Genomic DNA, 13,504 nt, shown 5'->3' with positions numbered 1-13,504 from the left:
TATAGTATGTCGAAGAAATGTCATAGTATAGTATGTCGAAAACAGTTTAAAAAAAAAGTCATAGTATAATATATATAAAAAAAGTTATAGAATAGTATGTCGAAAAAACGTCATTGTATAGTATGTTGAAAAAAGTAGAGAAAACGTCATAGTGTAGAATGTAGAAAAAAAGTCATAGTATAATAGGTCGAAAAAAGTTTTAAAAAGTCATAGTGTAGTATGTCGAAAAAAAGTCATAGTACAATAGTCAAAAAAAGTAAAAAACAAAGTCATAGTACAGTATGTGGAAAAAAGTCATAGTATGATATGTCGAAAAAGTCATAAAAAAGTCATAGTATAATAGGCTGAAAAAAGTTACAAAAAAGTCATAGTATTGTACCTGCATGTCCAAAAAAGTCGAAAAAATGTCATAGTATTGTATGTCAAAAAAAGTTATAAAAAAGTCATAGAATAGTATGTCGAAAAAAGTTGAGAAAAAGTCACAGTATGGTATGTGGAAAAAAGTCATAGTATAATAGGCCGAAAATAGTCATAGTATAGCATGTCAAAAAAAGTCATAAAAAAGTCATAGAATAGTATGTCGAAAAAAGTTACAAAAAAGTCATAGTATAGTACCGGTATGTCCAAAAAAGTCGAAAAAAGTCATAGTATAGTATGTTGAAAAAATTAGAAAAAAGTCACAGTATGGTATGTCGAAAACAGTTTAAAAAAAAAGTCATAGTATAATATATATAAAAAAAGTTATAGAATAGTATGTCGAAAAAACGTCATAGTATAATATGTTGAAAAAAGTAGAGAAAACGTCATAGTGTAGTATGTCGAAAAAAAGTCATAGTATAATAGTCAATAAAAGTAAAAAAAAAAGTCATAGTATAGTATGTCGAAAAGAGTAGAGAAAAAGTCAGAGTGTAGTATGTCGAAAAAGAGTCATAGTATAATAGGTCGAAAACAGTTTTAAAAAGTAATAGTATAGTATGTGGAAAAAAGTTGAAAAAAAGTCATAGTATGGTATGTTAAAAAAGTCTGAAAAAAGTCATAGTATAGCATGTCGAAAAAAGTAAAAAAAAAAAAGGTCGAAAAAAGTCGAAGAAAAGTCATAGTATAATAGGCCGAAAAAAGTCATAAAAAAGTCATAGTATAATAGACCGAAAAAAGTCATAAAAAGTACTAGTATAGTATGTCGAAAAAAGTTACAAAAAAGTCATAGTATAGTATGTCGAAAAAAAGTTACAAAAAAGTCATAGTATAGTACCGGTATGTCCAAAAAAGTCGAAAAAAAGTCATAGTATAGTATGCCGAAAAAAGTCAAAAAAAAGTCATAGTATAATATGTCAAAAAATGTCGAAAAAAGTCGAGAAACAGTCACAGTATGGTATGTCGAAAAAGTCATAGTATAGCAAGTCGAAAAAAGTCATATAAAAGTCTTAGTATAGTATGTTGAAAAAACTTTTTTTAAAAAAAGTCATAGTATAGTATGTTGAAAAAACTGTTTGGAAAAAACGTCATAGTATAGTATGTCGAAAATAGTAGAGAAAAGGTCAGAGTGTAGTATGTCGAAAAAAAGTCGTAGTATAATAGGTCGAAAACAGTTTTAAAAAGTCATAGTATAGTATGTCGAAAAAAGTAGTAGAAAAGTCATAGTATAATCGGCCGAAAAGGTAATATTACATTATGTGGAAAAAAAGTCATAAAAAAGTCATAGTATAGTATGTTGAAAAAATTAGAAAAAAGTCATAGTATAGTATGTCGAAAAAGTCAGAAAAAGTCATAGTATAGTATGTGGAAAAAAGCTTTAAAAAGTCATACTATAGTATGTGGAAAAAAGTTTTAAAAAGTCATAGTATAGTATGTGGAAAAAAATTGAAAAAAGTCACAGTATGGTATGTCGAAAAAGTCATAGTATAGTATGTTCGAAAAAAGTAAAAAAAAAGTCATAGTATGTCGAAAAAAGCTTTAAAAAGTCATACTATAATATGTGGAAAAAAGTTTTAAAAAGTCATAGTATAGTATGTGGAAAAAAGTCAAGAAAAAGTCACAGTACGTTTGTACTGTGTGTACACTGTACATTTCATATTATGCATACAATAAATCTTTGCATATCTGCAACAAAGTCTCTCCTGATTGAATAGTATGTCAAAGAAAGTCGGAAAAAAAGTCAGAGTATAGTATTTAGAAAAAAGGCCATAGTATATCGAAAAAAAATCTAAAAAAAGTCATAGTATAGATATATATATATATATATATATATATATATATATATATATATATATATATATATACATATTCGAGGAGAAGTTAAGCTGGACTATATGGAGGCACTGGTATAGAAGAGCTTTCTGTCCAAGTTGGTTATTATCCTGAACAACCAACACCTCCATGACATGCTGGTTGAGAAGAGGAGAGTCTTGAGCCAAAGACTTATAGCCCCAAGATGTTCCACAGAACTGCCCAGGAGATCCACCATCAACTCACTCAGTATGGATCACAATTACCTTTACTGTCACTCTGGCAAACTGCAATTCATTTCCCACACTATACAGGAATTTGCATATTATTTAAAGGGCATACTTTTTACTTTCAACTCTTAGTGTTTGTGTTTTTGATATTTATTGTGTTGCCATGACATGTGAATCCCCCCCCTCACCCGTCTATCTAATAGTATATCATTTTTATAGTATATAGTACAGTATGTAATTGAGCGGATAATACCTTATGGTATGCAATTATTAGAAATGTTATGCTTTTCTCATAAAATGCACAATTGTTATGTTTATCCATACTAATGCCATTAAAGCCATAACAAAGTAAAAAGTTATACAAAGTCATAGACTACTAAGTCATAAAAATTCAATAAAAACTCATATGCAGTATGTCATAAAAATGTCATCAGCTAACCAGCTCCCAGCTCTACTTTACGAACAGACATGAAAGTGCTATCAATTTTCTATTTGTAACTCTCGGTAAGAAAGCAAACAAACAAGCAAATTTAGCTGGAGTCCACATCTTATTTATTCCCTGTGGTCCCTTACTGGGATAATCTAGCCCCAAATATGAAATCAAAATAAAAACTCAACTCCCGATCTTCCACATCTTCAAAGAAACTCTTGACACAGTTGCTTGATTTCAACCAAAACCTTTTTAATTTCACTGGTACTTTTTATAAAATCAGCGAGTTTGCTTTGATGCCAACTTAAACATGGTGTGTGATTTTGTGTTTGTGTATTTAAGGTGGGAATTGTGATTGTGTGTTGTTTAGAGTGTGCTGCGTGTGTTGGTACAAGTGTAGTGTAGAGTGTAATCTATATGCATGTGAATGTCAGAGAATGCTTATAAGGCAACATGCAGTCATCAGTTTTCCATTGACCTCAAAGTAAAAACACACAAACCTGCTCCACACACACACACACACACACACACACACACACACACACACACACACACACACACACACACACACACACACACACACACACTTTGCTGGCTGGACCGGTTCTATGTTAACACACACACACACACACACACACACACACACACACACACACACACACACACACACACACATACACACACAGTGCATACAGACACACACGGATGCCGGGCAGAAAAGCTGTGAAAGGTGGCATCACACTGACTGATAGGAGAAGGGAATTATCTGATTGGCTGAGACAGTTGATGGGTGGGAGCTTCAGAACAACCAAGGTTCAGACTCGTGAAATACAAAACTACCTTAAAAACAACTATGCATCCCAGAATTCAAGCTGTACACAGAACTACACATAAAGCTGATCCATGATAAAACCCAAACCATGCTGTTCTCCTAGCTGACCGATTCTCTCACTGAATCAATGTTTTCATCACAGAAATCAGAATAACTGACTAATGTCCACACTGCATGTTTCTCCTGGTAGCATGCAAACCAGTTTCACAAAGACTAAAAAGCAACTACGGTACACAATAACAACATGTGATCAGTATCAGCTGCTCATATTTCCTCTTCAGTAGATTTAAATTGGAAAAGATTTCTGACATATATTCTGTATCAGCTTAACTCTTCATCAAAGCTATTTGATGTTTACATTGAGAGAAATGGTTCAAATCTAACATGTTTATTTTGGAATTATTTTAATTGTATTGTGCAACATTTAAGCACATTCCCCCAGCAATTCAACCAGTTTGTAATGACAGACCCACCTGTGGGGTTGAAGACATTAATCAGCATTTTAAATACTATAAATGAAGGGGTCCTGCATACATGAATACATTATTTTCTGCCAAAGTTAGAGCAACACTGGTGGAAAAGGAGTTGTCAGGGATTTCCATGAACCAATCAGAATCTAAGAATCAAAATCTTAAGTAATAAGTAGCAACTTGTGGAACAACTGCTCTTGTTTTCTCATGCATCGCATGAACACAATTCAAGGTTTCACTCTTAACTGCTGAGAAAAATGAGCATTTGTTTATTGCTTACTGGTAAATAACCATGTTTCTAAATGTCAAAGCCAAACACACACTAAGCCATACAAAGCTACACCGAACAGCTGCTACTCTATAGTTACAACACGACACAAGTCATTCTACACATCTGTTCATGCAGTCTACTGCAGCTAACTAACTACTGCACACAAAACAGAATGATATCTGTCATCAATGCACAATTCTTTGCACAAGCCTCTGGTTGATTTATTTTATACACCAGCAGCTACACATGCACACACACACACACACACACACACACACACACACACACACACAAACAGCAGATCACACACCCTTTCATACTGTGCCTCAGTCACTCAGTGAGCTATTGTTGTGGACTGCAGAGGTATAGCTTACACACCCAAAAATGTCCTCTAGTTAACATGTTTGCCCAGTGTGTGTGTGTGTGTGTGTGTGTCTGTGCTGGCATTTGTGGTATGTACTGTATGTGTGTGTTTCATGCATGTGTGGAATAAAGGTGTCTCTTTTTGTTTGTGTGTACATGTGTGTTTGTGTGTGAGGTTTCTCTATTGGTTGGTAGGCGTGGGGGACTGTAACAACACCAGGGTTCATATCAGGACGACACTAACACACAGGTTTGGCGAGGGTAAGACGGCAGTGGAGGAAAAGCTACAGGCTGCAGAAAATCAGAAGGGAGGAGATGGGGTGAGGACAGGTGGCAGAGGGCTGCTGCTGGGGGGGAGGCAGAGGGGGAGATAGGTGCTGAGGTTCGGCATCCGGAAGAGTCTGTTTTAGTTGATTTTGGTTCTGTAAAGTCACAAAAAAATATGTTGAACATCTGGAGTCTGGTACAGCGAGGCGAGGGGAGCGAGGAACCACTGGAGAGCACGGGAGGGGAGGTCCTAAAGACGACTAATACCCCTGGAAGAAAGGAAGGAAAGGAGGAAGATGATGTCGGTGGTTGAATACATATTTAGATCCTTTATTTGAGAGTATATATACCACAAAATAAAAAGACATTACAAGTTAAAGGGGCACTCCACAAATATTATACCCATCAAGATCCGTTCACTTATCATAAGCAGTGGTGGAAAGTAAATAAGTATACATTTACTAAAGTACTGCACTTGAGTACAATTTCCGGGTACTTTTATGGAAATATTGTACTTTTTTACTCCACTACTTTTATCTGACAGCTGTAGTTACTCAGATTAACATTTTACATTTAAAAAATATATGATTTGCTTATAAAATACAGCAAATGTTAAAGATGATAAAGATAGATATATTCTTTGTGCACTTGTGGATTTTTTTATATTCTGTGAAATTAAAGGGATGGGACTCAATCATAGATTAAAACAACTTGATAAGAAGGACAAATATGTGATTTTATTTTTTATTTAAAAAAATCTTAATTGGTAAAGGAAATAGTATAACTATATGTTTTGTAAGTTGCTGGTGTACCCCTTTTAAGTCCTGCATCCCAAACTGTACTTCATTAAGCCTAAAAATTAATTAATCCTAAAAAGTAAAAACAAAAAAATATATTGGCAGCAAAATTTGCTTCAATGTTAAAGGAACAGTCACTACATTTTGTCCATAAATAAAAGTTCACGTATTCACTTATATAATTAACATTTGACTAGATTAGAGCGTGAAAAAAATCATTATTTAGTGTTTTTGTCCTATGATCAGACTTTTTTCAACTATCCATTGTTGACTCTGACAATGTCAGCAATGCTAACATTGTACTCTTTCAAGTCTAAATTAATGCATACACTATTTCACCTGTAGCAATGTATTGCATTTATAAGCTCATCCTAATTTTGCATGTAAAATATGAATTAAAGTAATCATTTTCTGCAGCCATTAGATGAAATTTCTAACTTGTTCTCTCACCTCTCCTCCATCCCCACCCTGCTCCATTCCTCCATATTCTCCCTGCCAGAGGAAACAAGAAGAGTGAGAACACATTTGACACAAAAGAGGTGGAGTAGAGAGGATGAAAGAATGAGCTGATGGCAGGGTGGAGAGCCTCAAGCACCAATGGCTTTGTTTTTCTCCAGCTCTGATAAAATAAAGCAGTTAAGACTACAAAGACCATGCTGCAGGGTTGACTCAACTCTTACCATCATGCTCAGGACTTCCCAGGGGGTTCAATTAGTTGATTAGAGCTATACAGCATGTAAAAGTGACGGACTCCATGTGCACAGGCCTTGTTCAGCATGAGCAGTGCAGAGTAACTTTGGTGCATGCCATGAATATATTTACTGGCTTATCTGACGTGCTGGAGATGTGGCTGAGCGCTTGTATGTCACTTTACACTAAACAGGGGAGCTACATGGTTAGAAATGGAGACTTTTAGTATCATTGTTGCCTAAACCACACAAATGAGTGAGCATATGAAAGGTCAAAAGAAAATGTTTGCAATATTCAGGTTGAAAATTGTGAATTACTCACAAAGACATTGTGTGTGTCTATGTTTTATACAGTCAATGGAAGCTTTTATTCAAAGCCCCAAATACTGCAGGAATTGTCCATTTTAATTTAGGAAGCATCACAGCAGCTTCTGTTTTTTCTTTTCCCTCTTGACGCTCACTTAGTCTGTTGTGGGCTGTTAGCTAATATAAATAGAGTTACCAGTTTATTGGGTACACTTGTGTCATTTAATGTAATCCAATACAAAAATCCTGCAGTTAATCCTATCTTAAAACATGATAATTCTGCATGAAAAGCCAGTTTTATTAGGTGTATTGGATTAGATTGTACAGGCATCCATAATAAACTTGGTGCATGTAGCATGTAGCATGCAGAGCATCCCCACTCTGTCTCTCCTTCACCCCAGACCACCCCAACATGACCTATGACCCCACACTGCTCTGTCCAATAGGCACCTCGTATACAGGCTCCTCCTATCAAGGAAACACAGATGAGACACACAAACAACACAAACAACAAAAGGTAAGAATAACAGCGACACAGAACAACACACAAGACAGGAGCACTGACACAGAATTATAACAGAAGAAGCGACACACAAGACAAGACATGCATGAAAGACACAAAAGTTAGATGTAAGGCCATCTAAAATCTGACAAAAGGACAACAAAGCATACGAGCAGAAGAAGGGCAATCAGTGTTAACTGTCACAAATTAAACAAATATTTCAGGAAAAATGTTTAAAAAAATGTTCAATGTAACTTTGGGTAAATCTGAGCTTTAATGGATGTGGCATGGTATTAGATCTGGTTAAAAACAGTATATAATACACTTATACAGTGTTAATACATACTGGTTTACATCCTCATGTTTGTGTTGGTCCTTTTAGTAAAAATAATAACTGATAAATCATTACAATGCTGATAATGAATCATTTAGGCAAAGCTAGACTGATAAAATTGGCCAAGCTAATAATAAAGTAACAAAAACATTGTTACAGAAATGCAAATCTAAGGGATCTGTATCAAGATTGTTTTTTTTTTTTTTTTTAAACATCGGCTTATATATCCAAAAAACAGCAAAATATCAATATCAGTCTCAGAAATCAATATCATTGTAAACTGAATATATTTGGGTTTTGGACTGTTGATAAAAAAAGAGAGAATGACAAAAAGAATATCTACATTTTGTCAATATTTTAGAGATGAAATAATGAATGAATCAAAATAAAAAGAATAATTAATTGATATTGATTGCAGCTCTATTCTATTCATCTATAATTTCTGTAAGTAAATAAATGCATCCTAAAAAATAAGAGCAGAACCATTGCATGTTTATTTCAATTTTAGCACTGCTTTGATATAGCAGTTTGTTAAAGGACTTTCTTTTTTTTTACACACTGCAGCTCTCTGTGTTTAATATGGTGAAACAGCTCTATATACTGGCTGACATTAGACCAACTGTCTTAAAGATCATTCAATATTAGTGTCAGGCAGAATTTAACTTGAATCTGACTATGGTCTGGACCTACGAGTCTGTTTGAGCTTGTTGGAGAGACATTAGTCTTTATCCACGACGTTCCACTTCTGGGATTGCGCTGACGGCGGATGTCCGTTACCTTACACTTTCTTTGTATTGGAATTTTAAACTCTGATCGATTTATGAGGACTATGGTTAACTGCTCCTCAGATCTCTGCAGGTAAATCGAAACAGCTAGCTAGACTATCTGTCCAATCTGAGTTTGCTGTTGAACGACTAAAACAACCTTTGAACGTACACGTTCCACCAAAACAAGTTCCTTCCTGAGGCTATTTTGCAGAGGCACCGTGGCTCTGCTCGGCGCATAGCACCGACCAAGACTATTGTGATTGGTTTAAAGAAATGCCAATAAACCAAAGCATGTTTTATTTCCATCCCGGGAAGGCTGTGTGTACTAGTCAGACCCTCCGCAGCAGCACTGAGTGAGACTAGAGAGACATTGATTATAGTTCAGATCTTTTCACGGTGCTGCACACTGACATGTATCTGTGGAGGCCGTTGATGGTCTAGTATAGTGTAACATAGTTTAATTATACAGTCTATGGGTGTAACTGTTGTTGCGTTACAATGGTAACTGACCTGGTTGATCATCCCAGTCGACGCGCCGACGTTCTCGACCCCCTCCCCGCTCGCCTGTGACACTTCGTTGGCCCCGGCCGCCGCTGCGTCTCCAACGATGTTGGTCTGATCTACGGTCCTGTTGGCCACTGAGACGCAGAGTGGGGGACTGTTAGTGAAACTGAAACACACTCAAATTTTGTACTATGATAAAACACGTATATTTCCCTATTTATGAGTAAGGAAGTCATTAATAGGGCTAGCAGGTACACAGCTTTACTTACCTGTGTTTACTGATGACACAACTCCCTCCTTTGTCTTATTGCCTGAGGATCAAAGAGATACAATCAAATTCATATCTATTAATCACTCACTGTTTCCTACTTAATAGAAAAATGACATATTTTACAATTCTTATGTTTTTATTGATTGATTTATTTTGTATTTATTTTTTGTCTTATAATCAGTGAGCGATGATTAGGATATGATCATGACATGTATAATTTTATACCGTTACACCTAGGCTCATTGATGATTAAATAGCCTAAATGTAGTAACTCATCTTGTAGTTGTGAGAATAAACGTAATGCTTATTAACTGATATTAATACTAAACATCATAAAAGGGCTTCACTTCTAGGCTATTAGATCAATGTAATAATGGGATGTTGCTTATGACATTAACATGTTTTAAGGTTTCACCCATTTAATTTACTTTCACTTTGAAAAACACATTTTTAGATATGCATTTTTGTACAGTTTAATTGCCACAAAGTTGTAGAAACATCATAGTTGTCACATCACACTTCATCATCAAGTTGAAGTGCTCCTAACACATATTTATCCTTCTTTTAAAAAAAAACATTTCTTAGCTGCTGCTCCCCCCCAAGACTTTCACATATCCTTTTGAGCGTGTCGGGCTGGCAGTATCCATTGCTCTTTCTAAAAATACATTTAAAGACTCAGCGTCCTTTCAGTGTGACTGATGTGTTTCCCTAGTTTTTAAAAGAGAACGTGGTCCTTTTTCTTTGTCTGCTTATATTGTTTAATATCTTTCCCTTTCAACATGAGAACTCAGTGTTTGGTGTATAAGAGCTCTATAAAGCTTAGTTGAATTCATAATTTTATGGAAAACATCCTGTGAATAGCAGTGCCTCTCTGCATTTCCCTCTCTGCTCACTAGAACTGTGCTCAAAATAGTATGATCCCAAGCAGATTAAATTGTGGTTATATAATCTGCTAGAGTAAGGGGTAGAAGGAGGGAAATGTCTGCTCTAAGAGATGAGAGGGAATAATGGGAGGATGGTAGAAACTAAGTAAGGAAAGGCAGAATAAATCTGCGGAATCACATGATTTCGTGCACACTGACTGTTCCCTCTTTTGCACGGATGCTGCCATTAACAGTATCCTGCATCCACCCATCCTCTCTGTCTCCTGCTTCCCTCCATCTCTCCTCACGCTCCCTGTGCTACATGAGCCACGTGCCTGAGTACTGAGCAGTACTGCAGTACAGCCTAACACACACACACACAGGAATGACACAGCTTCTTTCTCCCAGTCAACAGAGGGAGCCACCTGAGTGTCACTGTGAATATCTGCATGTGAGCCTGTGGTGATTGTTGTGTGTGTGTGTGTGTGTGTGTGTGTGTACATGTATAAACGTGTAAATTAAATTATCAAATAAGATTTGGACAGAAGCAGATGCAATTGTCCAGGTGATGCACAGGACATTGCTGAGCATAAACCCAGAACACGAAAGCCATTTTAAAATAATCCTGATAGGAAATGACAATCCAGATAAAAAAGCTTGTCTCAATAAATGAAGATTGCACGGATTACAGTGTGTGAATGCTTTTCCCAATTATGAAATGATGTGCAAATATATGGCTTTAGTCTTTTTTTTTAAAGGAGGATTTGTGCTTTAAGGAGTCCTTATATGATAAAAGCTCAGACATCCTGTAAAAAATCCTGTCAATGGTTGTATTTTTTACATGTTTTTACCAATGTAAAAGATGTCACATATGCACTGAGACATTCACATGCATACTGACTTACTACATATACCCACAAATACGTAGAAAACATAAATTGTAATTAATAAGGGGTGTGGGCAATTACGTACATTTCTGCTGATGACCAGAAATTAAACCATTGATACAAACACAAAACTAAATTCCATAATAAAATATATAAAAATAAGTTTTGTGGCAGCTTGTGTTCACTGACTCGTGTTTTTTTAATTTAATCACAGAGCACAGCTGTCAGTCCAGGTTTGTCCTGTTTGTGAAAGCGGGCGTGCAGACCTTGATACAGTGTGTACCCACATTCACATGCTGACGTATGCACTCTGCTGCAGGCAGATACAGTGGTTTATTGGCGCCATCGACCCTCCTCACTTCAGCGATCACATCTTCTCTCCCTCTTCTGTCCCTCCCCCTATGATCTGCATGTCCATTTTCTTTCCCCCTCGCTTACTTTTCTCTCCATCTTTCAGTCCCCCCACATTCATTTTCCAGTGAGTGCCATCATCCCTCCACCTCCATCATCCCTCCATCACTACATGTCAACTGCCTCTCTCTTTCTGCCTCTCCATCTGTTCATACAGGAGCCATGAGACTAGAAGCTCAAAGCTTTTTCTGACATAATACCCCTCCCTTCTCTCTCCCTGTTTTCTCTCTCTGTCTCTCCCACTGCATCCCACCATCGTTCCCTGGGATGGGTTGGCGGTGGGGTTGTTTTAAGAGCTGCGGGGGGAGGAAGGTGGTTAGTCATCAAAGCAACACACACTGGCAGGCAAATCCTGCTGCTGCAACGCCACAAACACACTCTTGCATCAACATGAGGATAGGGTGGAGGGGGGTGATGGGAGAGCAAATTGCTGCAGTGCTCAAGTGATTCTTGCCCTGTCTTCCTCACCTCCCTCCCACACTATTTTTTCCCCCATTTTCATCATTATGATTAAGATTTTGAAGCTGCTGTGTGACGGTCAGTCAGAGTGCTGAAAGGGACCGACTGTAGACGACGATAAAGACTTCCACTCTGCTAACTCCTCACCCACCCTACCACTTTTACAATGTCCCTCCCCTCTCAGGCGGCCTAAAAGCCTGGTACTCGAGGTAACCTTGAGATGTGACGCATTCGCTGCTTGAGCTAATATAAAAGTACAGGAAACCCCAGCGTGACTACAAAGCATCTGAAGCATTTTAAAAATTTTAAATCTCTGTCTGTCCTCATACCTGCATCTTTATTGTGAATTTATACATGTATCTTACCTATTTATTTATCTAAAATATCTGTGAATATACCTCAAAAAATGCATGGCAATGCATAGCCTATTAAATGTAGGCCAACTCTATTCTGTAAATTAAAAAGGACAGATAAAATAAGTCCCTGGAGACTTCATCGCTGCATTAAGTCCATCACCGGACGTCCCTCTGCAACCTGCTCTACAAATCATTCAATAAAATAGGAAAGGTGATATAAGCTTGAGGCAGCTCCATCACATGATCCTGCAGAATCCCTCTCTCGCTTCTGTCCTCTTCTTTCTCTTTTATTCTTTTTTTCCCTAAAACAGCTTTTTTCCTGCTACCCAATTACAACTATTTCCATTTCCATCTAACTCCCCCTCCACACTCCCGTCTATCCTTCACTCTTTCAGACCCCCACCCTCTAGCCCTGCACCAGTCATGCAGCAGTATCCTTCCAGTGCTCTGTCCATCCCCACTTTTGTTCTTCCTTCTCCTCCTCCTGCCTCCGGTTCTGACGCTTCTCACAAGTGTTCCAGATATTGGCACCAATAGGACCCCACCTCAAATGGTGAAAAAGCACATAATGCAACCCCAACAACAAAAAGACGAGTGCATCGCCCCCAAAACTTACCCACTTTCCTTTTTTAATACAACTCGGTGCAGCTCCACAGACAAGATGTGTTACATACCTACATACATCACCCCTTCCTTGGTCTTGGCAGCTGCCTCCTCCATGCCGGCTTTGGTCTTCTCTGCGGCGGCCACCACACCATCCTTGGCCATGGAGAACCCCTTCATCAGTACATCCATCTTGGGTGATGAGACGGCTGGGCTCCCCTGCTCCAAACGGGCCTGGCTGGTGCTTACAGTGAGTGTGCAGAAGAGATGATGTGAGATGTGAGAGTGTGTATGTCTGTGTGAGTGTCTGGTGTGTGTGTGCCGATGGCTCCTCCTCCCTTTGGTGCTACAACAGAGGGCTATGAGGACTGCACAGCAGGGCTACAGCACGCAGACTGAGAGAAAGAGGGGGGAGGAAACAGCCGGTATGCACAAGATGGAGAGAAGAGGAGGAGTAGAGACGGCCGGATGCTGCAGCATTTTCAAGTCATGCTGCAACCCCGCGCCTCAGCCACACCTCCACCTGTCATCCATCTTTCTCCTGATGATTCTCACTCATGCTCAATGCAGCCACCGGCTTGCTGTTTGCTGCGTATTTTGATTGGCAGATTGCTCTTGACACACCTTTCTAGATGCTGAGCTTGTGAGCACTGTTACATAACCAGC

General features: G+C 37.8%; 1 protein-coding gene across 2 annotated transcripts; it reads right to left on the bottom strand.

Moving 5' to 3' along the window:
* Window positions 1-2,991: 2,991 nt before the first annotated feature.
* sncgb (synuclein, gamma b (breast cancer-specific protein 1)) lies at window positions 2,992-13,233 on the bottom strand. Of its 2 annotated transcripts, XM_078279749.1 has the most exons (6): window positions 12,910-13,233; window positions 9,258-9,299; window positions 8,995-9,122; window positions 7,332-7,349; window positions 6,337-6,378; window positions 2,992-5,358 (listed from the first exon to the last, which is right to left on the bottom strand). In XM_078279749.1, the coding sequence occupies exons 1-6, from the start codon at window positions 13,028-13,030 to the stop codon at window positions 5,350-5,352; spliced, it is 360 nt and encodes a 119-aa protein (XP_078135875.1). In that variant the 5' UTR covers window positions 13,031-13,233; the 3' UTR covers window positions 2,992-5,349. The 2 variants fall into 2 exon arrangements, with proteins under 2 accessions (XP_078135875.1, XP_078135876.1); XM_078279750.1 differs by lacking the exon at window positions 7,332-7,349.
* Window positions 13,234-13,504: the final 271 nt, after the last annotated feature.

This window comes from Sander vitreus, chromosome 21 (genome assembly GCF_031162955.1).
Source record: "Sander vitreus isolate 19-12246 chromosome 21, sanVit1, whole genome shotgun sequence".
NCBI lineage: Eukaryota > Metazoa > Chordata > Actinopteri > Perciformes > Percidae > Sander > Sander vitreus.
Note: the sequence above shows the minus strand (reverse complement) of the source record. Positions and strands in the feature narration are given on the sequence as shown.